At 36.8% G+C, this 27,673-nt stretch overlaps 1 protein-coding gene across 1 annotated transcript in view; it reads right to left on the minus strand.

Annotated features, from left to right (window-relative positions):
- Positions 1-225: 225 nt before the first annotated feature.
- COX7B2 (cytochrome c oxidase subunit 7B2) overlaps positions 226-27,673 on the minus strand; it is an 84,205-nt gene continuing 56,757 nt past the window's right edge. Inside the window, exon 2 of the mRNA XM_004419029.3 lies at positions 226-633. Coding sequence (XP_004419086.1) covers positions 329-574 — 246 coding nt within the window. The 5' untranslated portion in view covers positions 575-633 and the 3' untranslated portion in view covers positions 226-328. The remainder of the gene's footprint in view (positions 634-27,673) is intronic.

The raw sequence follows: 27,673 nt of genomic DNA on the forward strand, positions 1-27,673 counted from the left end.
AGATTCAATGGGATTTGCCAGACAATTAAATTAACTTGTAAAGTACATATGTGTGTATATCTACTGAAGGATACCTACTGTAAATCATTAAGCCAGAAGAATACATGCTTTGTTAATTCTACTTTCAAATATTTATTATTCATAATCCCCTGTAATCTATACCCACTGCTACTGCCTTGCTTCCAGGCACTATAAAGACTATTCTCAATGACTTTTTAAGGTTTCAAATGTATTTTATTTCTCAATTATGTTAAATTTTAATGAGCAGCAGAGCCCTTAAATGACAAGTCGATTTTGAAACAATTCTGTATTACAGTAACTGTGATAGTTACTCATCATTCCACTCTTTTGGGGTGACTCTGCCAACAGGGGATAGGTTCCATTCTATTCCAATCTTTGTGGTTGTAAACAGCCATGCAATAATACAGAAAATTGTTCCCCTGGCTAGCACAGTATTACCATGTTTGTCATGAAAATCTGGTGAGTGTTTTGCATGACTCTGTCTTGCCCTAAGTTGCTGAATGCTTCGAATCCTGAGACAACTTAGTACATTTCTGGCCAAGGGAAACATCATGAAGGTGTGATACGACTGCAGTTGATTGCAGCTGCTGGTCTATTTTCTTGCAAAGAGACCTGGAAAAACAAAAGATGGGCAATGATATCTGATCTACATTCAGTTCCTCCCTCTTTGTCACCCACACCACCCCTTGGATTGTGACAAGGCATGTGAGTTTTGAAATCATGATGTCTGGGTTTGAGTCTTAGCTCTCCCACTGATTAGCTGTACAAACTTGAGCAGTTATTTAACCTCTCTTTGCCTTATATTTTTCAATGGCAAACTGAGACAATAATGTCTAGCTCCAAGGGGTGTTGTGAGATTACATGTGATAATCTATAACAACAACAACAACAAAAGTAAACAGACAATAAGTGTTGGCTTTTCTATTCTTCACAAACAGCCAATGGCTGCTTCCTAGATAAACTCTAAACTCACTAGCATGCCTGATAAAATGGCTAAAATTCCCAACATCTCCCACTAGACCAATGGCCTGCCTATGTCTACTATAAACTCTGGTTTCAGTCAGAATGACAAAGCATTCACAGCATATGTCATACCTCCTTGTCCCCTTGCTCTTTTTCTCCCTCCCTTTTAACTCCCTCTCTCTCCTCCCCTCTTCTCCCTCTCTACCTGTAATTCCTGCCATGCACCTTCCTACAGGTAAAATTCTACTTGGCTTTTAAATCCCAGTCCAAAAGTCACTGCTTCTGTGAAGTCTTCTCCAAACCTCCCTTGGCTGAATGAGCCCCCTCTTCTCCAGGCTACTATACTTCTTATAATCGTTCTTTCAGAGTATTTAACATGATGCATTGGATTTATGATTTTTTAAAATAGATTTTGCTTTCTTAGAGCAGTCTTAGGTTCATAGCAACACTGAGTAGAAAGTACAGAGAGTCCCCATATACACTCTGACCCCACACATGTATAGCTTCTCCCTCCTGCACCAGAGTATAGTATTACATTTGTTACAAACAATGAGTCTACATAAGTCTCTTATCAGATATGTCTTTTGCAAATATTTTCTCCCAGCCTGTGGCTTGTCTTGTCATTCTCTTGAAGAATTATATTCTGCTCCAATAGACTGCAAGGTCTTCAAGAGCAAGGGATATAACTTTGCATACACAGTAGCTGACACAAAAGCATAGAAAGAACTTTTCTGAACCAATCTGAAATATAAATGAACACTGATGCCCTCATAAGAAGTCAAAATGAACACCGAGAGTAAGTCAAAAAATCAGATGTACATGTTATAAAAGTCCTAATAATTTTTTTCAACAGATAGTTACACCGAACAAGAGATCTAGAAGCAGAAACATATGGAGGAGTTCTGTCAGTTTCTCTTTTTTGTGCAAGCTGTCAAACAGTGCTCAGTCTCTAACAATGACATATGTTAACTACGGCCCCAGTGTAGGCAACATGGATACAAAGGGCCTGAGGTCAGTACTTGTAAACTTGTAACTGTTCACTGAGATTTGCCAACTCAAATGACTTTACTCCCAACTTAGAAAATAAGACCCTAAGGTTCTCTTTTACCAGATGGTGAAGTGGTACTCTTCATGATTATGACAAAGAGGGCCAAAACAGAACCAAATGCAGTTCTTCTGAGGATCCAAATATTCAAAGATTTTTTTTCCTGTTAGTTAGGAATCTCTCTACCAAAAGGCACTTAGGCTGAAGGTGAAATGGGTCAGAGTGTAACAGGTGCAGCCTTAATCCAATACAAAAGCACTTGCGCCACTCATTGCTTTCAGTCTTTAGGAAGGCACATAATGAGAGAATAAGTTGTGATAACAGGGATCTCTTGTGGGTCATTGAGTCACACTTGTTACTTTATGACAAACTGATGTCACTATTCCTATCTTCACGATGTTAAGTTGAAACTCAGATATGTTGTCTCTAGTGATATTGATCACATCCCTTTGTAGTTTAGTCCATCCTTTGGCTATTCCCATATCTGTGAAGCTTTTCTTTTCCATCTAGCCTGAATTTTCTTGCACCAATGTGTCCATTACTAAGAATTTTCTTTTAGGAACTCCTTCTGTAGTTTGTAGTTGGCATTTCATCCTATAATAAACAAACTGACATCTTTTCATTCCTTTTTTGTTTTTCCTTGTCGGCATCAGCTACATCTGTCTCAGTTGCTTTCACATCTACCTTATATCTATTTTTGTTTACACAACACATGTAAGAGCTAGGAACCCATTGATCAGAGAAATTTTCCAAATTGCTAAACTCCACAGGACTTACTTCTACAATAAATTTTGTGTTATCGAAGAGCCCTGAGCCTATTACCCAAAGAACTGAAGCTAAAGATTCTAATATCCATATGAAAGCATAAAAAAGGGAAATTCAATAATATAATGCAGGTAAAGAAAATGCTTCTCAAAGTAGATACTTTCTGATGAAAACAGACTGCAAAAAGATGGAAGAAGACAGATTTTTCTGGGTAATAACAAAGCAGAGGTTCTCTCATGCCTGTGGCAATAAAAGAAAAGAAATATTCTGAATAAATATAAATAGTTAAAGAGAGTGAAGTATCCTATGAGGATGAAAAGGAAAGATTGATTGTGTCATCTATTTTACACAGTAATGTGGAAGCTCACTTCAAGAAAAATAACTAATACTGGATCTCAATCTAACTGCGATAAGGATGTATATAGATTTGCAGCTTCACTGGTAACAATAATAATTTCAACTTACTAAAGGCCATAAAGAGAAGTAAAGCAATAATGCAGGAAGGAAACTAATATTTATTGAATATATGCCTGTTTACCAGACATTGTGCCAGAATTTTGCACATCTGCAAAAACGGTGTGAGATAGCGATTATTTATTTCCATTTTACACACAAGAACAACTGACAGGACAAGATGTGAACTCAAGTCCTCTTATCCTAAACCCAGCGCATTTTTCAACTATATCATGTTTTCTTAAAGTGTATTCAATTCTGAGTATTGGAAATAAATAAAACAAAAAACCCCAGCGTGGCTACCAGAGATGGCCCTTTAATTGAAAATGGTTCACTTCCATTTACTATATATTTATTGAGTGGCTACTGATGTGTCAAGACCCCGGCTGGGTGCCAGTGGCACTGTGCCTGCTCTCGAGAAGCTTATGGTGGAGTGAGGGAATGAACAGAGCCACTGTTCTAAGGGAGGAGACAGGCTAGAGGTGAGCACAGGGTGCCCTTAGTCCACAAAGACATACACTTCAACCTGCAGTTCTAACAACCGTTTTAGAGGAAATAACACTTAGGCTAGATCTTGAAGGATGATTAAGAAATATAAAAAGTAAAGTTGGGGGAAAAAACATAAATGAAGAAGCAAAAGCCAAAGCACAGAGGGCTGAAACAGTATGGGGGCAGGGCAATCTGGTGAGTTCAACACACTAGCTAGTAAGTGTGCAAGCAGCAAATGCCCACAGATGAGCCTGAGGGACGAGGAAAGGACAAGAGCACCCTGAGGACTTCCTAGGCTTTGCTACGGCATTTGGACTCAATTCTATGGGTCAGTATTTCCCGCTGCTGCTTTTTCTGTGAGTTAACAATGAGAATTCTTTTTTTTTTTTTTTTTCCAGGTAAGGATTCGCCCTAAGCTAACGTCTGTTGCCAATCTTTCCTCTTTTTTTTTTCTCTTCTCCCCAAAGTCCCCCCAAGTATGGTTGTATACCCTAGTTGCAAGTCCTTCTAGTTCTTCTAGGTGAGCCACTGCCACAGGACGGCAACTGACAGACGGGTGGTGTGGTTCCGCAACCAGGAAGCAAACCCAGGCCGCTAAAGCAGCGAGCGCACCTAACTTTAACCACTAGGCCATCAGGGCTGACGCAACAATGAGAATTCTTAATTCCACGTTTTCACTTTCACAAAAATACAAAGAAATATAAGAAAATAATATGGGACCTGGATGATGTAGCTTATCAGTTTCTAGTGCCTGTGTTAATCTTTGTTCTGCATTTTGGTTGCACTAGTGTACAACATTTATTTGTCCTGGGCTAATGTGAAAAGAATGGAAGTGGCTTTTATATTTAAATGATGTGTGTACGCCAGGGACAAAGCGAAGAATTAGACAAATGGAGTCATGTCACAGCTCACTATACAGCACAGGCATTTGAAAATAAAAAACTTATGGCCACTGCAAGTAGTGTTATAGTTTCGGGACAATATAAACTGTCATATTGAATTAATATTGCAAATTAGAATTTTCTTTGTTGTATAGTTGGTTCATTTTTAATTTAAAAATATGTTTTGATTTCATAGTTGCATTAAGCTTTAAACATAAAGAGGATGAATTTGGTTTTATGTTTACACATATATAAGTGGTTTTATAATAAAATAATTTAAGATGGTACAAGTGATACGAAATAATTTGTTTCTCCTTTAAAAACATTTCATACATTATCCAAGTTTGAGAAACAGTCTTATAGGTGAGGTCTTATAGGTGAAGAGAAACTACTGATCGGTTTAATCAGGAAAAAGTTGGGGTAGGGAAAAATCTGGGGGAAAAAGCACTTTACAAAGATAATTGTTAGGTGAAGAATGGGTGGGAAGATGGCAACAGTGGCAGAAAAGTCAAAAGGTTAAGTAAGTGTTTATTTCAATGGTTCATAAAAAAGATGATGAGGATCTGAATTAAGTACTAACAATGGAGACAAAAAGGAGATAGAATTGAGAAATATTAGGAAAATAAAATCAGACTGCTTGAAAAATAAGTTACTCTAAGCAAATTAAGTAATCCATTCACTTAGCTTCTGGGTTAAGATTTTGGCCAAAAACTGTCTCAATTTCTGATAAAAATCATCAGACATTGACACTGTAGCTTGTAGCTGACCCAGGGAATTAGAGTATGGGTGATCTAGGTACAGAATGCAGGGAGGTCAAAGCAGACATAATGGAGGTGCTCTAGGAATAGGCATGTCTTGACAAACTGAGTAGAAGAAGCGAGACGGATCCTAAAAGGATTTACTATATGGTCTTGAGGAAAAAAATCAACTTCATCTAAGTATAGCCTAACATGAACCAATAAATGATCTGCTTAGCTTTGATATAAGACTTTCTATCTAATTTCTGGAAGAAAATTGGAAACTATATCCTACTTCTCAAATACGCCCAGATATTACTATTTAAGTATCTCACAGGGAGATGATGTTCAAGAAGGGATTAAGGGAATACCAGGGTTTCCCAATCTGGACTCTACTGATATTTTGGTCCAAGTAGTTCTTTGTTGTGGGGGGAAGTCCTGAGCATTGCAGGGAGTTTAGTAGCATCCTTGCTTCTATACACTACATGCCAGAAGTACCTCCCTCCCCTCAGCTGTGACACCAAAAATAGATCTCCAGACGTTGCCAAATGTCACCTGGGGAGCAAAATCATCCCCAGTTGAGAACCGCTGTTGTATACAGAGCAAAGTGTCTCCTGTCACTTCTCCCACAATCTTCTAAATGACATTGTTCTATTCAATACAGAAGGCTTAAATTCTAAGAAAATACATTCTCCCATTCCCTACCATGGGATGCATACAGGTTGCCATCAACATTTTTTCCTGAACTGATCTTAATTTTTAAAAAAATATTGTGTAGTACAACTTAGATGAATCACTTTATCTATCTGGGCATCTGCTTCCTCATTCATAAAATAAAAAAGTGGAACCAATTTGGCTTTTCCCACACCTGTCTGATCCTAAGAGTCATCTGGAATCTTTGTTACCAAATGTAGATTCCTGGGCTCTGATTTCCTGATTGTAACCGAGTATCCAAGGGAGTAGCCTCAGAATCTGTATTTTTTAAACAAGTTCTCAGGAGAGTCTTGTGATCAGAGAAGTTTATGGAACACTGAATCAGATAATCTCTAAGGTCCTTTCCAACCCTAACACTCTAGATGTTTCCTAAGAGAAAAACATTTTAGGAAGACCATTTATTCTTTTAGGCCACTGAAAGAGTGCAGTAGTAATTGAATTCACCACCATGGTAATTTAGAAAGCAGTACCTGAGTGACCTAAAAGAGTTACAGGGACTCTTGGAGAAGAAGTTAGTCAACAGAAACACTTGGCAGCATTTAAAAGCATTAAAAGTACCAGTACTCCTGGTGTTTTGCTGTATAATGAATTATACACTTTCAAAGCTAAGGCTCCTAGACTATATTACTCAATTGTTAACACCTTCATTTCTACCCGCTTTTACTTCTACTCTTCTTTTTACAGCTTCAGAATATCGATGCAAAATAAGAAACAATAAAAAGGCAATCTTCTTGAAATGAAAATGCACATAACCTGCAGTGTCTTCCCTTCATTTATGTATTTCTCAGAAGACTGTGCTGCTCAAGGAGGGATTAAGTGTATACAGTGCAAAGTGTCTCCCATCACGACTCCTTAAACCTTCAGCCTTTTCGTCACAGGAAATATGGGAACCCTGCAAGAAGCAATGCTGCTGGTGGAAACGCTGAACGATGGCTCTATTTCATATGTAATGGCACCATCTCCTGAGATACTGAAGTGATGGATGATACAGCCATTTGCTTAAGGCTGTGTATTATGCCACTTTATTAAGCCGAAAAAGTTACACAAATGGATGTTACCCGAACAAATAAAAAGGCAGATCACAATACTGAATTATTATGCCAGGAGTGAGAAATAACAGAGTGGACAACTTATGGGTTGAGGTCCTAAAATGGCAAATGTTGCCTGAAGAGAAGAGGGATATAAGGTATGTACTCTCCCTCACATTCTTCCCACAGTCAAAGTCTAAATGAACAGGCCATTTCTATCCTATATAGGATGCTGAAAGTATTCAATAATGTTCATCTTGAGAATAATCACAGAGTTCATTCAGGCCATTCCTTTTATAGACCTGATCACATTAATGCTGTTCGCTCATTAAATACCCATTGTGTTTTCTTTAGTCGCAAAGTGCTTTCAAATATACTCACAAAACAATAACAGAGAGGTTGAGAGCTTTTCTCCATGCCGTACTGTAAGTCAGTGGCATTATTATGCAATAATTCTTATTTTGTTTTCTACTAAACTTTAGTAAGCCCAGAAAATTTCCTCAAAGTGGATGACCATGTTATTTTTACATTACAATCCATCTCAAACATTAGAAATAGGTGACCCTGTTATTTCAGGCAATGTATTAAGTGTTAGAAAGTGGGTTGATGTGGTTATGCTCAAAAGATTTTATATTAACTGCATTCCATGGCTCATAGATGGTAGTATAGTCAGGTGCTGCTAGAAGAGTCTATTTCAGCGGATCAGGTAAGACAAACATCTGGATAAATGCACAGCATTTCTCCAAACTAATCTTGGAAAAGAAAGAGATCATGGTTATAATAAATTCTAGAAACTTTTAGAATTTTATCCAGAAAGTGATATGGAGTCATGGAAGGTATTAAGCATGTGAATTACATGGTCAATTTTGCAGCTTAGACATTACTCAGGTATGAGTGTGGGGAAGGGTTTGCAGGGGAATACTGCAAATGTTCCAATGAGTAATGATAAGGACTTGAACTTGGACACTTCACCCAATTAAGGTCTCAGAATGTGCCAGTTCCTTATACCTGCAGTCATCATATTTCTGCATCTAATCCTTAGCTTTGCAGAGCCAGACCATAATTCTTTTGCAGAGGCACCTAAAAGTGACAGCCTCTGAGGATCCACCTCATGCCAATGGAATTCTCAGAACTTGATGTATAAACTAGAATGTGGGAATTTATTTTATTAACTTTAAAAGAAGGATATTCCATTCCAGTGACTGCAATACACAATTTATCTCCTAGCTTTACTAGCTTGACACTGATTCCAATCATAAAGTGACTTTATATCAGTATTTCCCAAAAGCTGGTAAATGACTATTTCACTAGTTCTGTTTGATGTTAGTGGGTGTTACGTAATAAAAGGGCTGCAATGTCATCTAAGTTTGGGAAATATGCAGGTAACAAAGTCAAATTCCTCTTTACTGAAGTATTTTCCAAACTTCTATTGTGCTAACGTACAGCGATTCTCTGAGTCGGATGGCATGTGGTGCTTTCCAAACTTAGCTGAACATGCCGTGCTTTTTCTCCCCTGGAGTATATCTCCATATTAGTGTTTTCCAGAACACACTTTGGAGAACACCGAAGGATGTTTCTGTGTTCTCAATGCTGTTACATCATTGTACTCATTTCCAATGGTTTAATAGTTCCAGGAGGCATTTCACAAACTATATCATTTTCTTGTGGGGACTTTTAACATATGACTCAAGGAGTGGAGAGTGTGTGGTAAGCCCAGGGTGTCTTAACAACCCTCATAGTAGCAATTAACTCTAGACTTCATTATGTGGTTCTGACTTCTGCAGTTTTAATATTTGTGTAGATGTTTCTCTCCTCTCCACATCTACCTTTACTCATTAAATGCTCTATGAATAGAAAGATCACATGATTTTGCAGCCGCCATTGGAGTTGCATCAATGACTCCTCATTGCATAATTTGAAACTTTCATCTAAATCTTGAAATGAAAATACACATGTCATTCCTGACTTTAATCTAAGTATGTCACTGATATATTTACATAAAAGTAAAGGAAAAAATTAAAATGTTTAACTTTTAGCTATTAAAGACAGTTTAATTTTGAAAGACACATTTACCAAGTGTTTCCATTTTTCATGAAAATTGTTTTCAGTTGCTAACCAGAAATTAGGCCAGTAAAGGTCTACTCCAGACGTTAATTTTGATCAAATTCCAAATGCAGATTGGAATATTTAGAGCTGCAAAAATAATCCTTTCCTCCTTGCTTCTGAAATCTCCAGTTTTTTTATTTCTGACTGGGACTATCTCTGTCTTCCTAAACTCTTCTCAAAACATATCTGCAAATAAAACCTTTATGAGTCAGGCTTCTGTTATTGCCATCATCTGGGCAACTTATGGAGCATTTGCAGAGAAATTCCCTTTGAGGAGCAGAGCACTTCATTGCCCTGAGGTAGTAACTGTGATCACTCTGCAAGTTGTTTTACCAGGCCAGTTCTGTCTTTCAGTATAATTTTTTTTTCTTTCACTTTCATACAAGTTTGGAAACTTTTCGAAAACTTTTAAAAAGATGTTAGCATTTTACCTTCTTTTTCCCTTCCATTTAGGACTTATTATTTGGAAGTGAGAAAGACTTTGGTCAGAGGGGCTGACTTTGGTATACTGATATTTTTTCCTTGTAGATGCCTTAGAAACAGTGAGACAGGATGTACTTTCCTAAACCTTGGGGCAGGGTGCCTGCTTTAGTAAACTGCTATTTCATTTTAGTTTTTATTTTAAGTTCCTGAGGGAAGGACGCTAAAGAAGAAAGCAAGTCTGAAAGAGGTTAGCCATCTAAACATATACCACAGAAATTCAGAACACAGATTCTTGTTTTGAAATCCTAAGATTTCCAATTAGAATTCTAGTTTCAAAGAGGTTACTTTCAGTTTCTCTTTCTTTAATCTAATGGAATCTAACATTTCATAGATTAAAAGGGGATTCTTAAACTAAATTAGCATAATTTAATCATTTGAACATTTGTTAATTGGAAAAGTAAGATTTCTCTGCAAACAGGCCATAATTTTGATTACACATACAATTTATACAGCTTAGAACCACTGCTGATGATGGAACTGTGGGCTTCTTTATATAGATAATGTATTTTATCATATTCATCGAATCTAAATCAGAAGATCTGAAAGACCCAAACATCACTTTAAATTGCCCTTTAATGTCTGTAGTATTTAATGTTTGTAGTAATCTTTTGGTCACTGGCCATTCATGACTTGATATTATAAATATATGTTGAGGAAGAAGGTGGGCAGGAATAGAAGGATGGGGAGCAGCCAGTAAATATATAGATCCAGCTATTCCTTTATAGGATTCACATGCTAATTGATGGAGAGGCAGAGAACCAAACTCATGTATGTATTTTTCTAATGCAAGCTAGTAATAATAAAGTGGCACAAAGATCTAAGTGTAGAAACAGATGAGGGACCTGAATCTTTTGCCCTCCTCTAGAATCAGGACATGACTGAGAATGGAAAATGAACAGCTTCCTAAGAGCAGGAGGATGCTGTTACCAGAAAAAGGTGGCATATATAATGAATGGACAAAAAAAAAAGTTGTCCACTATACTAGAAGAAAAATTTGATCCAATTATAGGTCCATTGGGACTGGGGGTGGAAACACAGAGATTCACTCATTAAATGACAGGGCCCAGTGGACTAGATCCTCTCTAGTTTCTTCTATCTATTTCCAGAACTGAAGATGCCCTTTCAAGTTTTTTGCATAATGAAAATATCTTCTAGAAAACCCTAAATAGCATTGTGATTATTTTGCTGCTTAAACATAATTCAACTGAGCTCCAATTATGTGACTGCAGCCTGCTAAACACTGGAGTTACAAAAATGGATAAGAACAATCCATTCTTTCCAGGAATGCTCAATTAGTGGGAGAGACAGACAGATAATCATAAGGTTTCAATGTGAAAAGTGTTATAACAGATGTGATCAGGAAGCTATGTCACCAAAAATAAGAGGTACATTTCCCATCCAAAGAGCTCCTGAAGAGCTTCCTGGAGTAACAGATTAATGAGCTAGATTCTTAAATAGGCTCAACCAGATGAAAAGGAATGAGGGTGAAAAGGTTTACTAAAGGCTTTTCTCCAACTCTCAAGGCTAAAATTTAGTTATCAAACACTTCCTCTTTAAAAGTGACCTTCAACTCCAATCACATATAAATCAAGAGACTCTCCTTTAATGTCAAATTCATAACAACAGCACATGTAACAGTGGCACAGAAGCATCATATTGGAATAAAGCTCCTTCTGGCTTTTTGCCAACTCTATAATACATTTTCATCTTGATTGAACATCATATTATAATCACCAGAAAAATTTGCTGTTAATGTTACTAAGAAATAATAGCAGATAAGCTTCAGAGACTTCTTTGAGAATAAATGTAGGCAATTTATAAGACTAGATAGACACCAAATAATCAGAGTTAAGATAGTTAGCATACAATTGTGTTTAGAATTAATAATGTCCAAGGTGGAGCCATTTTCTGCATTTATTTTAAAGTTCATGATGTTGCACTATCACCTATAAATTTATAATTTACATTAAAGAGCCAGGAAGAATAACTAAGGAAATCTTGGAATTAATACTGGAAAAATAAATCATAGCCATGCTTCATAAGCACATGCTTCAGGTAGGACTGGATTTAAGCTAGATTATGAAGGTGTTCCCTTAAGTATTCTTACAACCGTTGTCACATGTTATCTAAGAGCCTACAAATGATAACTGCCAAAATATTGACAAAGTCCAAAACTATTGATACAACATATATCCAGCAGCTAGGTGATGCTGGGAATTCCCTACATAAAACTTTCATTTATTTTACTGCAGAAAATAGTCCCAGAACAAAAAAAATAATACTTTAAGCCAAAACAGCAATTTATACCATGCAAACTGTACACAGTGTGAGAAAGTGTAGAAGGACACTACCCCACGGAAAAAGGAATCCAGTTTCCAACTACTATTTAATAAACCCCGGGCATTTCCTGAGCTTCCATTCATTCTTCTCGCACTCCATCCAGTTTCCACTCCATCATTCTATATAAATAGGTATTACAAAGGTCAATAACGACCTCTCTGTCCTGAAAATGGATACATTAAAATCACTTTTCCTTTCAGCTACAGTAACCAATAAAGCATCCCTCCTCTGGATTCCTTCTCTTCCATTAGCTTCTATGATATTCTCTTAGTTTTCTTCCTATTTCTATGGCTATTTCTTCTTTAAAAACTCATCTTCCTCTAACAAGTCCTTAATGTAGGAGTTCTTCATGGCTCAGGCATAGGTTTCCTTTTGTTTTCACTTTACATGCTCTCTCTTTCTAGGTATTCCTAGCCATACTAATAAACTTAATTATCATGGGTGATTAGATGACTCCCAAATTATATCTCGACATATAAACCCTCTTCTTAGTTCCAGGGCAATACGTTAAACTGTCTTCTCAACATATCTCCTAAGATAATTCAAATTCTAAGATATTCACAAGATAATTCAATAATTTGACATCTGCAAAATCAACAGGCCTAAGTGTACAACCACACTCTTCCACTTCTAAACTTCGTCCTTACCAATGTTCCCCAACCCAGTAAATAACACCTCCACCCATGCAGTTGAGCAAGTTAAACTCAGCAATCATTCTTGATACCCTCAGCTTCCTTGAAACCTTTAATACACCATTGGATTCCTTTAATTTTTCATCCTAAAAATATCTCAAATCTCTTAACTTCTCTCTATCCAAACTCTTTCCATCATAGCTCAACTTCTTTTCATATGCTTTCCTTCAATGGTGTTCCCACAACACCTCTGCCATCCCCCATTCCCTATGTATTCTCCCAAAGGCTTACAAGTGATCTTTTTCTGTTTGTTTGAGGGTTTTTTGTTGTTGTTTTTCCCCCAGTTTTATTGACGTATAATTGACATATAACATTGTGTAAATTTAAAGTGTACAATATGATATGTATACTTTGTGTAATGATTACCACAATAAAGTTTGTTAACACATCCATCACCTCACATAGTTACCATTTTGTGTGTGTGTGTGTAGTGAGAGCATATAAGATCTACTCTCTCAGCAAATTTCAAGTATATGATATAGCATTGTTAACTATAGTCACCAAGCTATATATTAGAGCCCCAGAACTTATCTTACAATTGGAAGTTTGTACCCTTTGACCAACATCTCCTCATTTCCCCCACTCCCTGTCACTGGCAACCACCAATCTATTCTCTGTTTCTATAAGTTTAGGGCTTTTTGATTCCACATATAACTGAGATAATGGAGTATGTGTCTTTCTTTGTCTCACATTTCACTTGGCATAATGCCCTCCAGGTTCATCCATGTTTTCTCAAATGGCAGGATTTCCTTATTCGTCATGGCTGAATAATATTCTATTGTCTGTGTATGTATGTAATACATACATATGTTACACATACAGATATTTTCTTTATCTATTAATTTGTCCACAGACACAGGTTGTTTCCATGTGCAATCTCTTCTTTCCCTGTGATATCACTTCAAGATACTAGTTTTGTTTCCTTTGGATACATACCCAGAAGTGGGATTACTGGATCATATGGTAGTTCTATTTTTAATTTTTTGAGGAACCTCTATACTATTTTCCATAACAGGTATACCAATCTACATTCCCACCAACAGTGTACAAGGGTTCCCTTTTCTCCATATCTTCCCCAAAACTTATCTCTTGCTTTTTTGATAATAGCCATCCTAAAAGGTATGAGGTAATATCTCATTCTGGTTTTGATTTGCATTTTCCTGATAATTAGTGATGCTGAACAACTTTTCATGTATCTGTTGGCCATTTGTATGTCTTCTTTGGAGAAGTGTCTATTCAGGTCCTTTGCCCATTTTTTTTTTTTTTTTTTTTGCTACTGAGTTTATAAGTTCTTTATATATTTTGGACATTAGCTGTTTATCAGATATACGGTTTGCAAATATTTTGTTCCATTCCATAGGTTGCCTTTTCATTTTGTTGATTGTTTTTTTGCTGTGCAGAAATTTTTTACTTTGGTGTAGTCTCACTTTATTTTTGCTTTTGTAGCCTGTGCTTTTGGTGTCAAAATTAAAAAATCATTGCCAAAACCAATGTCTAGGAACTCTTCCCCTATGTTTTCTTCCAGGAGTTTTACGGTTTTGGGTCTTACATTTAAGTCTTTAAACCACTTCAAGTTAATTTTCATGAGTGGTGTAAGATAAGGGTCTAGTTTCCTTCATTAGCATGTGAATATCCAGTTTTCCCAATACCATTTATTGAAGAGACTGTTCTTTCCCCATTGTGTGTTCTTGGTGCCCTTGTCAAGATTAGTTGACCATATATGTGTGAGTTTATATGCAGGCTCTCAGTTCCATTGGTCTATGTGTCTATTTTTATGCCAGTATCATACTGTTTTGATTACTACAGCTTTTTAATACAGTTTGAAATCGGGACTTGTGATGCCTCCAGCTTTGTTCTTTTTTCTCAATATTGCTTTGGCTAATTATGCTCTTTTGTGGTTCCATAAGAATTTTAGGATTTTTTTTTTCTGTTTCTGTTTCTGTTTTTTCTGTTTCTGTTTCTGTATTTGGTAGGGATTGCACAGAATCACTTTAGTAGTATGGACATTTTAACAATATTAATTCTTCCAGTCCATAAACATGGGATATCTTTCCATTTATTTGTGTCTTCCTCAATTTCTTTCATCAGTGTCTCATAGTTTTTAGTGTACAAGTCTTTCACTTCCTTGGTTCAATTTATTCCTAAATATTTATTGTTTTCAATGATATTGTAAATGGGATTGTTTTATTTCTTTTTTCAGATAGTTCATTATTAGTGTATAGAAATGCAACTGATTTTGTAATGTTGATTTTGTATCCTGCAACTTTACTGAATTTGTTTATTAGTTCTAAGTTTTTTTGTGGTCTTCAGAGTTTGCTATATATAAGATCATGTCACCTGCAAACAGAGACAATGCTACTTCTTCCTTTCCAATTTGTCTCCTTTCTTTTTTTCTTCCCCAATTGCTCTGACTAGGACTTCCACTACTATGTTGAGTGGAATTGGTAAGAGTGAGCACCCTTGTATTTTTCACGATCATAGAGCAAAAGCTTTCAAACTTTACCATTGAATATAATGCTAGCTATGGGCTCATCATATATGGCCTTTATTACATTGAGGCCTTCGATACCCAATTTGTTGAGTTTTTATCATAAAGAATGTTGAATTTTGTCAAATGTTTTTTCTGCGTCTATTGAGATGATCGTATGATTTTTATCCTTCATTCTGTTAATGTTATGTATCACATTTATTGATTTGTGTATGTAGAACTCTCCTTCACAAGTGATCTTCTAAAAGCAGAAATATGACAGTATCACATCCACACTGAAAAACCTTTGTTATACCGTTTGTGTAATGATTTACTTTAAAAATATTTAAATATAAATAGTCTGATATACATGTGAATAAATTAATCTCAGTTTACAGCCTAGGGGTTGTTAGCATTTGAAGTACACTAATCAGAAATCCACACTTTAGGAATGGCTATAGATGCACCTGACTCATATCTATATAAATATAAATCAGAGGGTTTGTTAATTAGCCTAAAGAATGTTGGAAATAATTTTTCATTGATGAGTTGTATTCAAGATACCTGGTTGACTAGAAAGGTTACATCAGGCCTAATTCTACATTAATGAAGAATGAGAATCATCTGGCAAGCACAGGAGCTGATATACTGGCTTTAGATCTAGAGTTCTATTGGTTCTGAGTTTATCTATTGTACTCAGAATTCTGTCTAACTAAACTATCTGATTGGCTGTTCCTGCCTTTAAAAAAAATATCGGGACTGGCCCGGTGGCGCAAGCGGTTAAGTGCGCGCGCTCCGCTGCCGCGGCCCGGGGTTCGCCAGTTCAGATCCCGGGCATGCACAGATGCACTGCTTTTCAGGCCATGCTGTGGAGGAATCCCATATAAAGTAGAGGAAGATGGGCATGGATGTTAGCCCAGGGCCAGTCTCCTCAGCAAAAAGAGGAGGATTGGCATCAGATGTTAGCTCAGGGCTGATCTTCCTCACAAAAAAATTAAAAAAAAATAAAAAGAATATCATCGGCTTTGTTTTAATGTAAGAAGTGTGCCAAAGTGCCTAAGGACAGTTCCTGAACCTATGTTCTCATGTCTTCTTTCTACACTCAATTCCATATATTTGAGAGAATAAAGTTTAAGAATTTCTTTCATTATGATAGCATCTATGTGCACAACCTACTCAAACTGTTAGTGAGCACAAATATTTACCAAAAGAACCTGACTGGTTGAAAGGCCAAATTATTTTAGGTCAGGACAGCACCACTCAATAGCTTCTCATTGCTTTTAAGATAAAGACCAATGTCTTTTATATGACTGTCCCAATCTGCTTGGGCTGCCATAAAAAAAAAAAAAAAAAAAACACAGACTACATGGCTTAAACAACAGAATTTTATTTTCTCACAGCTCTGGAGGATAGAAAGTCCAAGATTAAGGTTCAGCAGGTCCAGAGGACTCTCTTCCTGGCTTGCAGACAGCCACCTTCTTGCTGTGTCTTCACATGGCAGAGAAAGAGGAAGCTTTGGAGTCTTCTTTTTCTTCTTATAAGGGCACCAGCCCTATCAGATTAGAGCCCCATTCTTATGACCTGATTTAACCTTTATCACCTCCTCACAGGCCCTATCTCCAAAAACAGTCACAGTGGGTGTTAGGGCTTCCACATATGTATTTTGGGGAAACACAAACATTTAGACCATAACAACAGCCAAAAGGCTTATATGATCACTGACCATTTAATCAGCAACATCTCCCACAAAACTTCTATTAACTTTCTTCATTCCAGTTACATGTGGCCTTCTTTCAGTTTCTGGAACCCTATTCCTTCTCTTCACTGGATTTGCTGTTCTTTCTCCTCTTACTTCAGGCAGTCAATTCTAACTCATCCCTCTGTTACCAGCTCAAACTGTTCTCAGAGAGATCTTTATATTCTCTCATTTATTTCAACTACTTAAAAGCAACAATTTTATTGAGGCCTACATATGAATTTGTTTATTGCTGGCGGTGGAGTGCATGGTATGCCATTTAGTGAACGTTTGTACGTCTACTTTAGAATCCACTTCTTATATCAATCTTATTCTCTTTTAACTTCTATCAAAAAATGTGGAAGTTAATTATTATCTTCATTTTAGAGCTGATGAAAATGAGATTTTATCCATGCTGTTATTTGTAAATTTGAGAATTTATTGAAATAGCATTAAAAAAACAGACACATTCTCTGCCCTCGAGGAGCTTACACAGGTCAGTGGAGGAGCAAGTCATTAGACAACCAAATTCATATATAATCACAATGTGATAATTCTATAAAAAATGCCAAGAATTATAAAAATGGGAATAAAATTAAAGTGGTTTTATAATTGGTGGGTAGGAAAGATCTCTCTGAGGAAAAGACATTTAGAAAAAGACCAGACAATGACCAAAAATGTTCCAGTAGAAAAGGGGGAAGGAAATTCTAAGAAGCTCAAAACACATGGAGGCCCTGAGGTGGAAACTGAAAGAATCCAGTGTGACTGGAACACTGTGAACAGGAGGAAAGCTAGCACCACGTGTGTTAGGAAAGGCTTGCAGGAGCCAGTAATGCAGAACCTTGCAGGCCTCCAAGGGATTTTGGATTTTATTTGTAAGTACAATACTTTATTGTAATTTCTTTATATCGCCATTTCCTATAATATTCTACAAAAACTAGGGTAATATTTATTCAATCAGAATTCAGTGAAAATTTGCCTATAGCAATTAAGATAATCTAGTCTAGATATACTACTCTCTAATGTTCTAAACTGAGTGTCATAGAGCATAGAAAATCTAGAGAAGTGGTCAGGTGGCATGGCCCTTGGAGAGAGTCCGTCTCCCTCTCTTTCACAGTTAGCCATTATCTCAGCCATATATTTGGCACTAGTTGGATAATAGTCAATTCATATCTCTGCATCCCAGAAAGTGCTTAAATGTGTAGATAGTCAGTGTGTGTTTTTTATTAATGAAAGTTTTATATATTTCCATCTCCAGACGTGCAGGTAACAAAGCTGACATTAAATGGAGAAAAGAACAAAGAGGCATTCTACCTCAGCAAAAAAAAGAGTAAATTGAAAGAAGAGCTGTGTATGAGTCCAGATCTCTTTCCTAGAGTGTTGATTAAGATTTCTGTTTGTAGGGGCTGGCCCGGTGGCGCAAGTGGTTAAGTGCATGCGCTCTGCTCTGGCGGCCCAGGGTTCGCAGATTCGGATCCCAGGCATGCACTGATGCACCGCTTGTCAAGCCATGCTGCGGTGGCATCCCATATAAAGTAGAGGAAGATGGGCACGGATGTTAGCCCAGGGCCGATCTTCCTCAGCAAAAAGAGGAGGATTGGCATCGGATGTTAGTTTAGGGCTGGTCTTCCTCACCGAAAAAAAAAAAAAAAAAGATTTCTATTTGTAGTAATGTGGCAGGATACACAGAAGTATATATATTCTCAAAGCAGAGGTTTAGTGATGGAGGAATCCAGTCAAATAAACACAGGAGTTTAGCCAGCATTTATTCTGAGATCTTTTCCCCAAAAAGTGAACTTGAACTTCAGGTTTCATGGTTTCACTGTGTGTGGAAACTTGTAACCACAGCCCAAACCTGTCCAAGGTGAGAAATCTATCTTCTTACAACTGAGATTCCAAAGAGTTATCTCTTCAGGGAAAGAGGGGACCAGAAGTAATCCACTCTGCAAAAAACTGCAAGAAAACCAACTCTCTCAAACCTTGAAACTGTCTAGAGGGCATTGGTTTAAAATGGCGATGAAGATTTTGGAACCACACACTTGGCCCTCCTGCAGGTTTACAGCCCAGTTTCACACTGTCTTGGTAGTCTGAAAGCCCTCAAACTGAGAATATAATTTAGAGATCCTAGACTCACAGAGTTAAATGAAAATCCTCTCTGGAAGAACACACTTCTATCCCAGGTCTCAGGATTTTCACAATTAAAAGTTTAAGGAAAATGAGCAGCTCACAGACAAAATACCAAAGACAAAGGAAACAAGGCACCATGGGCAAGAGCCAGAGAAATAATAGAAGAAATCAACTCACAAGTACTGCAGATAATGGAATTATCAGAGTCTGTCTCCAAGATAAACATAATTATTACATTTAAAGAATTTTTTTTTTAAATCTTAAAATATATTCTGCGAACAAGAAACTATGACTTGAAGAAAAAATGACTAAGAGGATTTGAAAAGGAGGCAAAAAGTTTCTAAAAATATAAATAATTAAAATTAAAAATTCAGTGAATGGGTTGAATGGCAATTAGTCACAACTAAAGAGAGAATTAGTGAACAAGAAGATAATCTGAGGAATTATTCAAAATTCAGCAGAGAGAAACAAAGAAAAAAAATATGAAAAAAGGTTTTAAATGTTTTCAGATGCCTAGAAGAGAACTCAGAATCACACTGGTGAGTGTACATGGCAGAAAATTACAGTAAAATATGCCTTCCAATTAGGCTTCCTAGGGATTTCCTCCTTCTTTTGACCCTTAAAACCACTCTGGCCCTTAATTTTTCAGCCACTTGAGCTGACTGCAAATCAAACACCAGAAAACTTCTTGCAAGGTAGGCAAGTTACCTACATAGCAAGCTAGCTGTTCTCTTAGCGGGGCCTCAGCTTTTCCTCAATCAGAGCCTCTTTAAGTGAGTAGAAAAAGCTTTAAAAGGGATGCTATGCCAGCAGAAGCCAGAGCTCCCCAAGAAGTAGCGCCTTGCTTCTATGTGTACAACCTGCTTGTCAGCAGAACCAGTAGCAGGGGGCCACCTAAATGGTAGCATCTGGAGTGCAATATAATTTCCTGCTGTTTGCCTGGGGCCAAGATATCCATTAAAGAGCTGGCACAGCTTCCAGAGGCACATTAGAAATGGCCTTTACTAAATACACAGTCTCCTCTTCCTTCCACATATAGATTATATTGCTTTAATTGTTTCATCATTCCTACTGTGTTCTACTGGTCCCAGGACAGGAGAGAGAGCTGAACTGTTCCTGTATGTGTTATGGTACCACTGTTTCTTGCTGAGGAAGTATGAGTAGAATGAAGGCTGAGAACTCATTTTCCAGAGACTATTAGTTCCTTTTAGTTTTTACGTCTGAAATTTGAATGTTTGGACTCAATATCCTAAGCTGTTTGAAACTCAAAGGTTCATTGCTTTGCCCCAGGGAAATATGGATCTCTGCTGGCCCACATGATGAATTGCTTTTTGTTATGCCCTTCTCAGACCTTTGGAAGTATTAGGGATTAAAAATCAAGAAAGCCCAGGAGAAATCAGAAATTCTAACTATAGGTCAGAAGTTGTAGAGAGGAGTGAATTATAAATAAGAGACCTAAAAATTCCATCATCCATTAAGGCACCTTACTGATCTCTTTAATCAAGACTGTCATCTATTTGTCTATTGTCTATGTTTTTTTAAACCACCTTGGTGAGACTGCAAATAACCATATGAACAGTATGATCCTGGATGCAGGATCCAGGAAATTCTAGTCTCAGCTCTGCAGCTATATTAACTCTGTGACCTTGAGTAAGCTGCAAACTTTCCTTGCTTCATTTTCTTCACATATAAATAAGAATAATAACTATTGTAGTCTAAGGAGAAATGGCTTATAAGAGGTTTAATGAAAGTAGGAATAGGTGACGATAGAATACAGTGCCTAGCAGAGGAGAACAAAAGGCCTCTTGGCTCTATAATTGCATATACTAAACTTTATTAACAATGCCTGCCCTCTGATTTTTTCTCACTTACTCATAAACTTATTGAGAACTGGGACTCTTTTATTCATAGTTGAATTCTCAGTACCTATGGAGTATCTTGCATATAAAAGTTCTCAATAAATGTTTGTTGAGTGAATGAATTCTGATAAGAGTTAATTCAAGATAGGTATCCAGCTATTGGGCCATACTGGAGAAGACAAGGAAATGGGGGAGTAAGAGTAGAATTACACATCACAGTTTTCACAAGTCATATCAGTAAAAGGGAAACATAGATATAGATATAGATATAGATATAGATATAGATATAGATATAGATATAGATATAGATATAGATACAGATATAGATATAGATATAGATATAGACATAGATAATTGCTTATTTCTATAAAGGGTATAAAACTTCATGAACTTAGAGGGCAAGACATTTCCCATTTCCCCATTTTTTCATGTGTGTGATCTTTACGTTAGATGGTGTTAGAGCAGACCCAAGGATATAATCCTATTCCTGCCAATGGTGACCCAGGTGGTCTAGTTGGTCTTAAAATTTTCTCTGATATATTTTCCAGAAGACTACATTTAAATCTTTATGCACAAAATAAGGCCTCTCATCCTGATTCTGACCATTTATATCAGAGTTCATGAACATGATTATAATTCAGCCAAATTTAGCCCTTATTTAACCAGACTTTACATGCACATACATAATTATTTCCCCACCCCTGCCAAATCATGTGAACTTAAGAGACAAGAGATCCAGCACAAGGCAGGTATGGAGTATATGTTCTATATGATTTCTTAAGTAGAAAATCAAAGTTTCAAGCATATGGATTAAGGATAAAACCACCAGAGAATTAAAATATTATTTGCATTTGAAGTTGCAGCCAAATATGTGTGTGTGTGTGTGTGTGTGTATAAGCATATATGCATATACACATATACACTTACACACAAAATACACACAGCAACTAATTAATTCTCTATCCAGGTTTTACTTAAGTGAATATTTGAATCTTTTCCTGTAGCCTGAATATACTTTGGCTACATGAAGAAGGTAATTCAAACTCTTGCAGCATATTGGGAAGACAGAAAACAGTTTGAAATTAAAAATATGGCCAATGACAACACACTCAAGTCAGCCTCACTCAGGGAGTGGGCAACCACCTACATGGCTGATTTGAGGTAAACTGAAAAATTACCTCTCCAAACTGTTTCGCTCTGGAACTGCTACCATGCCAGAATTCTTTAGCATTTTTGCTTACTATTTAGGATCTTTAAGTATATACATTAATGCAGTGAGTATTACTTAATTCCCTCTTTACTTAGATGCTATCAATTTAATAACACATATTTATATATTTAAAAAGAAAATACTGCCACATTAAATGTATACATTGATTGTCAGATAAATTCAGATTTCAGAAATGCTGACGTGCAAAACATTCTGAACAATAAAATGCATTTTTTCACTTAAAGAAATGCCAAGGAACAGAACTGTCAGCTACTTTAGGTGTTTAAGTGGAGTGATCACAATCCAGTACCTGATCTTCATCCTCACAGAAATTCCTTTTTTTTCAACAACTTATACAGGTTGTTTAGGGTTCAGATGTTCAGATCATACGGTCCAAACTCACACTCTTGGACACCAGGATGACCTACTGCTAGTGCCTATGTAACGCAGAATTTAGGGTACCTATTACCTATAAGTAGAGACTCTAGGAAACAAAATTACCTAAGACATTTATGTGGCGACCTTTAAATAGTTTTTTTTTTTTTTTCTTTAATTTGGATTGTTGAGTCTAGAGCACAGGGCATGGACTTAAATGTCCACAGAAGCTAGAAAAATAATGGAAAAGTGGCAAAGGGGCTGAAGGTTTTCATAAGAATCAGGTATAAATTTTTTTCACAAACAAAAATATGTGTATTCTCTGTTTTCTTGAAACACATGAAATATGATGTCTATTTTTAAGCTGATTTGATTTTCCATTCTAGAAAATGACATGAGCACAGAGAAATATTTCTCTGCTATTACAAAGAGAACTCATGGTGTAATCATGATAAAAAAATGAGAACTGACACTACATGCTAGTACTGGGGAGAAACAGGCTATGTTGGAAACTGGGGTGAATTAATTAGATCGTTCTTTCCGCAAAAGGCAATTGTACTTAACTGTTGCCTTGTTGGAACTTGAGCTGAGTTTACAAATCCAATTTTTTAAGAGAAGTTGAACATTTGGATTATGAAGGTGAAATATCCTGATTTTTAAGAGTAGATAGTTCCTAAAAATAAGGTATATTCAGTCTATGGACTGCCATTTTAAGGCTCTTGTCTAGAGGAATGTTGCTGTGGTCTGAATGTTTGTGTCTCCCCAAAATTCATATGTTGAAATCCTAACCCCCAAAGGTAGTGGTATTAGGAAATGGAGCCTTTGGGAGGTGGAGGAGCCTTAAATCATGAAGGTGGAGGCCTTACGAAGGGATTAGCGCCCTGTAAAGGAGGCTCCAGAGAGATCTCTAGCCCCTTTCACTATGTGAGCACACAGCAAGAGGGTAGCAGATCTGCAACCCAGAAGAGGGCCCTCACCTCAGATTTCCAACCTCCAGAACTGTTGTTTATAAGCTAATCAGTGTGTAGTATTTTGTTATAGTAGCCCGAACAGCCTAAGATAGATGTTTCAGCCAGACAATGACTAAACTTAATTTCATGATCCAGAGAAGGCTATGCCTCCTACAGTAACGGGAAACACGTGTCCCTCCTAATTCCCTCATTCTGTTGTTCTCTTTGGGCTGACCTGGATTTTTGCTCTCAGGCTCTGGTTTTTCAGAAATCTATGGACAGCCCATTAACAATTTCTTTCTAAAAAGTCAGATACAGAATTGGTCAGGTTATGCCGTTCGAGGTTACTTTTCAGTCAAGAGGTTCACCCTTTTAATGATTTCAATAGCTCAAATAGCTGTTATTTCCTTCTTGGAAGGTGCTTCCCATTTTTGCAAGTGATTCTCTTTGAAAATGCCACCTTCCTTACTTGCCTTGGCTAGCAATACATTTATAATTCACTATCTTAGAACCTGGTTCTTCTATCAATGGCTACTTTCGATGATTCTGCGCTGGATTTTAAATTTGCCTGACCTGGTCCTCAAATTCAGAGAAATCATGCTGACTCCCTGTCTGACCATACTCAGTACGGCTCCCGTGCTCTAGTTTGATTAATTTTTCATGTATATCACCAACTTTCCACTCTCAATCTTTTGTGGATAGTATTACTACTTTGGCAGCAAGTGGAGTACTCGACTTTAAAGGGAAGGTAATGTCTGCCCTATCCTTTTTCCATTGGTAGACTGTTGTCCATTTCCCCTAATTCCGTATGTAAAGCATCATTTGTTCATATTGATGGCTATATAGAGTTTACCCATTGTTTCTCTTTTCTCCTTCTCTGTTATACACCCTACTTCTCTTTCATATCTCCAACCATTTTGAAAACTCAATTTTTACCTCTCAACCTCTCCTCCCCTCAAATTTTATTGTTGGTGGGTAAAAATCATAGCTGATAATAAACCCTCTTGGGAGTGGTGAAGGGACAATTTTTCCTAGGGCTGATCCTGACTCCAAAAGGGAAAACAATTAAATGGATCAGAAATTCGACTAAATATAAAATTTACATTTTCACTACTCAATTACCACAGCAAGTCATTCACTCAGAAACATAAGGCACTATATAAGAAGACAGCTTATGTTTACTTTGAAATATAAATAAAGATGTATCATTTAATTCTCAAATACATAATTGATGTTTCCGTATATTTGAAATAAAACTAGGTTTCTGTAAATTTTAATATTCTGTTTTTTTACCTCAACTACATAATTACCTCAACTCTAGACATTATACGTGATGCTGCTTGATACTTAAAAATAAACTGCAAATATACACGTTTGCTAGTCAGATTCTTTCGTATTATTTAAGATAATGACTAAGAAAAGGGAAGTTATATTCTTTATAGGAAGGTACAAATATGACTTCCAATATGTTATAAAAAGCATATCTCATGAGATTGTATTTTTCAAACCAGAGTATCACGATTTCTAGAGCCAAATTTAAGTGTTATAGTCAATATTGTAAAAGAATCATCTCTATTCAGTTTGGTGTTCTAATGCAATTGCAAAAAGTCATTGTACTTTAGGATGACTTTAAATATTTCATCATGGAAAGCATAATGCCCAGTTTTTAGAATTTTACATTTCTCCGAAGTATATTACACATTACTGTGCACTAATTTTGTAAGCATAATCCTTTACTGTTCAGTGATAAATACGTTGTTTAAATGCCTTTATCTAATTGGGTCATATTGCATTGAACAGCTCCCTGCATTATGTATGTATGTATAATACGAAGCTTCTGAATAATGTCTTTTTCTCCACATACAAAGGAAAATCTGTTACAGCAGCAAGATAAATAGAGAGCCAAAACCTTCCATTATTAATGATGTCTGCAAGAAGAGTAGATGGGCTTCAATGAGGCAAAAGTAAGACAAATAAGAATAGAACTTTAGAGGTAGATTTTGGTTCAACATGAAGAAGATTATAAATATTAAAGCTATCTTACAAAGAAACAGGACTCCTTGGTAGGTAGTAAGATTCTCATTATCTGAGGTGTTCAAAGAGGCCGGATGGCGGTGGAAAATTCAAATACTAGACAGGACAATGGCCAACATTATTTCCAAGTCCCTGTCAAAAGGTGAAATATCAATAATTGGCAATTTTAGAAAAGATAGCAGAATATTTATTTAAATTGAAGAATATCTATCTAAACATATATTTATTGTATATTAGGAATTTTCCGGTGCCTTGGAGATAAAACAGTGAATAAGATTTATTTCCCGACTTCACAAAGCTTATAGTCCATTGGAGAAAACTGACAACAGATTATTACATACAAGTTGAAAAGCATACGCCCTTGGTCTATAAGAGTATGGGGCAGTGAAGAATCATTTAGCAGACAGACAAAGCCCATGCTTGCAGCATCAGGAAAGCAGAGGACCCAAAAACAGATGCTTTAAAAGGAATTTGCACATGATATAAAACAGCGATGTAGTCATGATGGCACAAACATAAATATGGGACTTATTTTACCATTTCCTGCTAAGGTGTTTCGACTAGATCCTGATGGCCATGATGGGCCACTAAATAATTTTAAGGTGGAGAGTAGTCTGATGATATATATGTTACAGAAAGATAACTGTGTGTACAATGCGAAAAGGGGCAGACCCAGAAGCAAGATGAGCTCCGCTGTAATAAACTCAGTGGGAAATGATTAAGAGTTTAAGGTAGTGGCAACAGGAATGCAGAGAAGGGGAGAAGATCAATAAATATTAGCTTCTCCTGAATGTGGTGACTGATTAGATACAGAGAAGAAAGACAAAAGAGAAATTAATAATGTCTCTTGGATTTCGGCTCTTTTCTTAGTCATTTTATTTCAGCAGGTGGAAACAAAGCAATTGAACTTCTCCATGCACCCCGGAGGAGCTCAGTAAAGATCGTGACCATTGCCCATTACTCAGACCTTATAAAAGCGGGATAGGATCTCCAAGAATTCTATGCCACATAACCAGGGTTTCTCTTGATCACCGTAGAATAGCTAGTTTAAAGTTAAGCACTATAGACTGGTTTCCTTCTTTTAACCTACGTGTTAAAGCAAATAATCTGCAGCAGATGGCAATAAGGCGGTCCTACTCAACATGATTTTTAAGTCAACATCCCAATTTCCTCTTACCATTTATGGCCTTCCACTGGATGCATATTAAATGCAAACATTTTAAAGGTACAGAGTGACTGCTGCATCATCCAGAGTGAATATGATGGATGTGTGTGTTGGTAAGCTTAGGCCATGGAAAAAAACTAGTCCTGTATGGAACTAAGGATACTAAACTCTTAAAAATTTTCTGGCTCTGAGAATTATTATTATTATTATTATTTTTAAATTTACTCTATAGGATAAAAACATGAATCTTTAATATAATTACCCTACTATTGTTAGACCCTTGTTCCTGTGCACAAGGAAATCCATCTCTTAGGCTGAAAGACAAGGTCATGTAGTAACTTGCTTAATGTCTACCTGATTGAAAATCAAAAATTTTCAGGAAATCTCTGTTTGATGTGTCAAAATACACTGATTTGGAAGTGATCTTTTCCTGAAATTCATCTTCATGCATGGTAAGAACAAAGCATGAGGAAACAGTCTAGTAACCTAGAAGGCTATGCAGAGTTTTTATGGTTGAAGAAGGTATGTGTCTCAGTCAGCTTGGACTGCTATAACAAAATACCATAAACTGGATGGCTTAAATAACACTCACTTATTTCTCACAGTTCTGGAGGCTGAAAAGTCCAAGATCAAGGTGCTGGCCAATTTGGTTCCTGGTAAGAACCCTCTTCCTGGCTTGCAGACTGCTGCCTTCTCATTGTGTCCTCACATGTCAGAGAGCATGCTCTGGTCTCTCTTCCTCTTCTTATAAGGATTAATCCCATCATAGAGACCCCATCCTCATGACCTCATCTAAACAAAATTACCTCCCAAAGGCCCCACCTCCAAATACCATCACATTGGGGGTTAAGGCTTCAACATATGAATTTTGGGGGAACACGAACATTCAGTCCATTCTGCCCCTGGCTCCTCAAAGTTCATGTCCTTCTCACATGCAATATACATTCATTCCACTCCAACAGCCCCAGAAGCCTTAACTCATTCCTGCATCAACTCTAAAGTCCAAAGACCAAAGTTTCATCTAAATCAGATAT

The sequence above is a fragment of the Ceratotherium simum genome, chromosome 8, assembly GCF_057802395.1.
Source record: "Ceratotherium simum simum isolate JZ-2026a chromosome 8, ASM5780239v1, whole genome shotgun sequence".
NCBI lineage: Eukaryota > Metazoa > Chordata > Mammalia > Perissodactyla > Rhinocerotidae > Ceratotherium > Ceratotherium simum.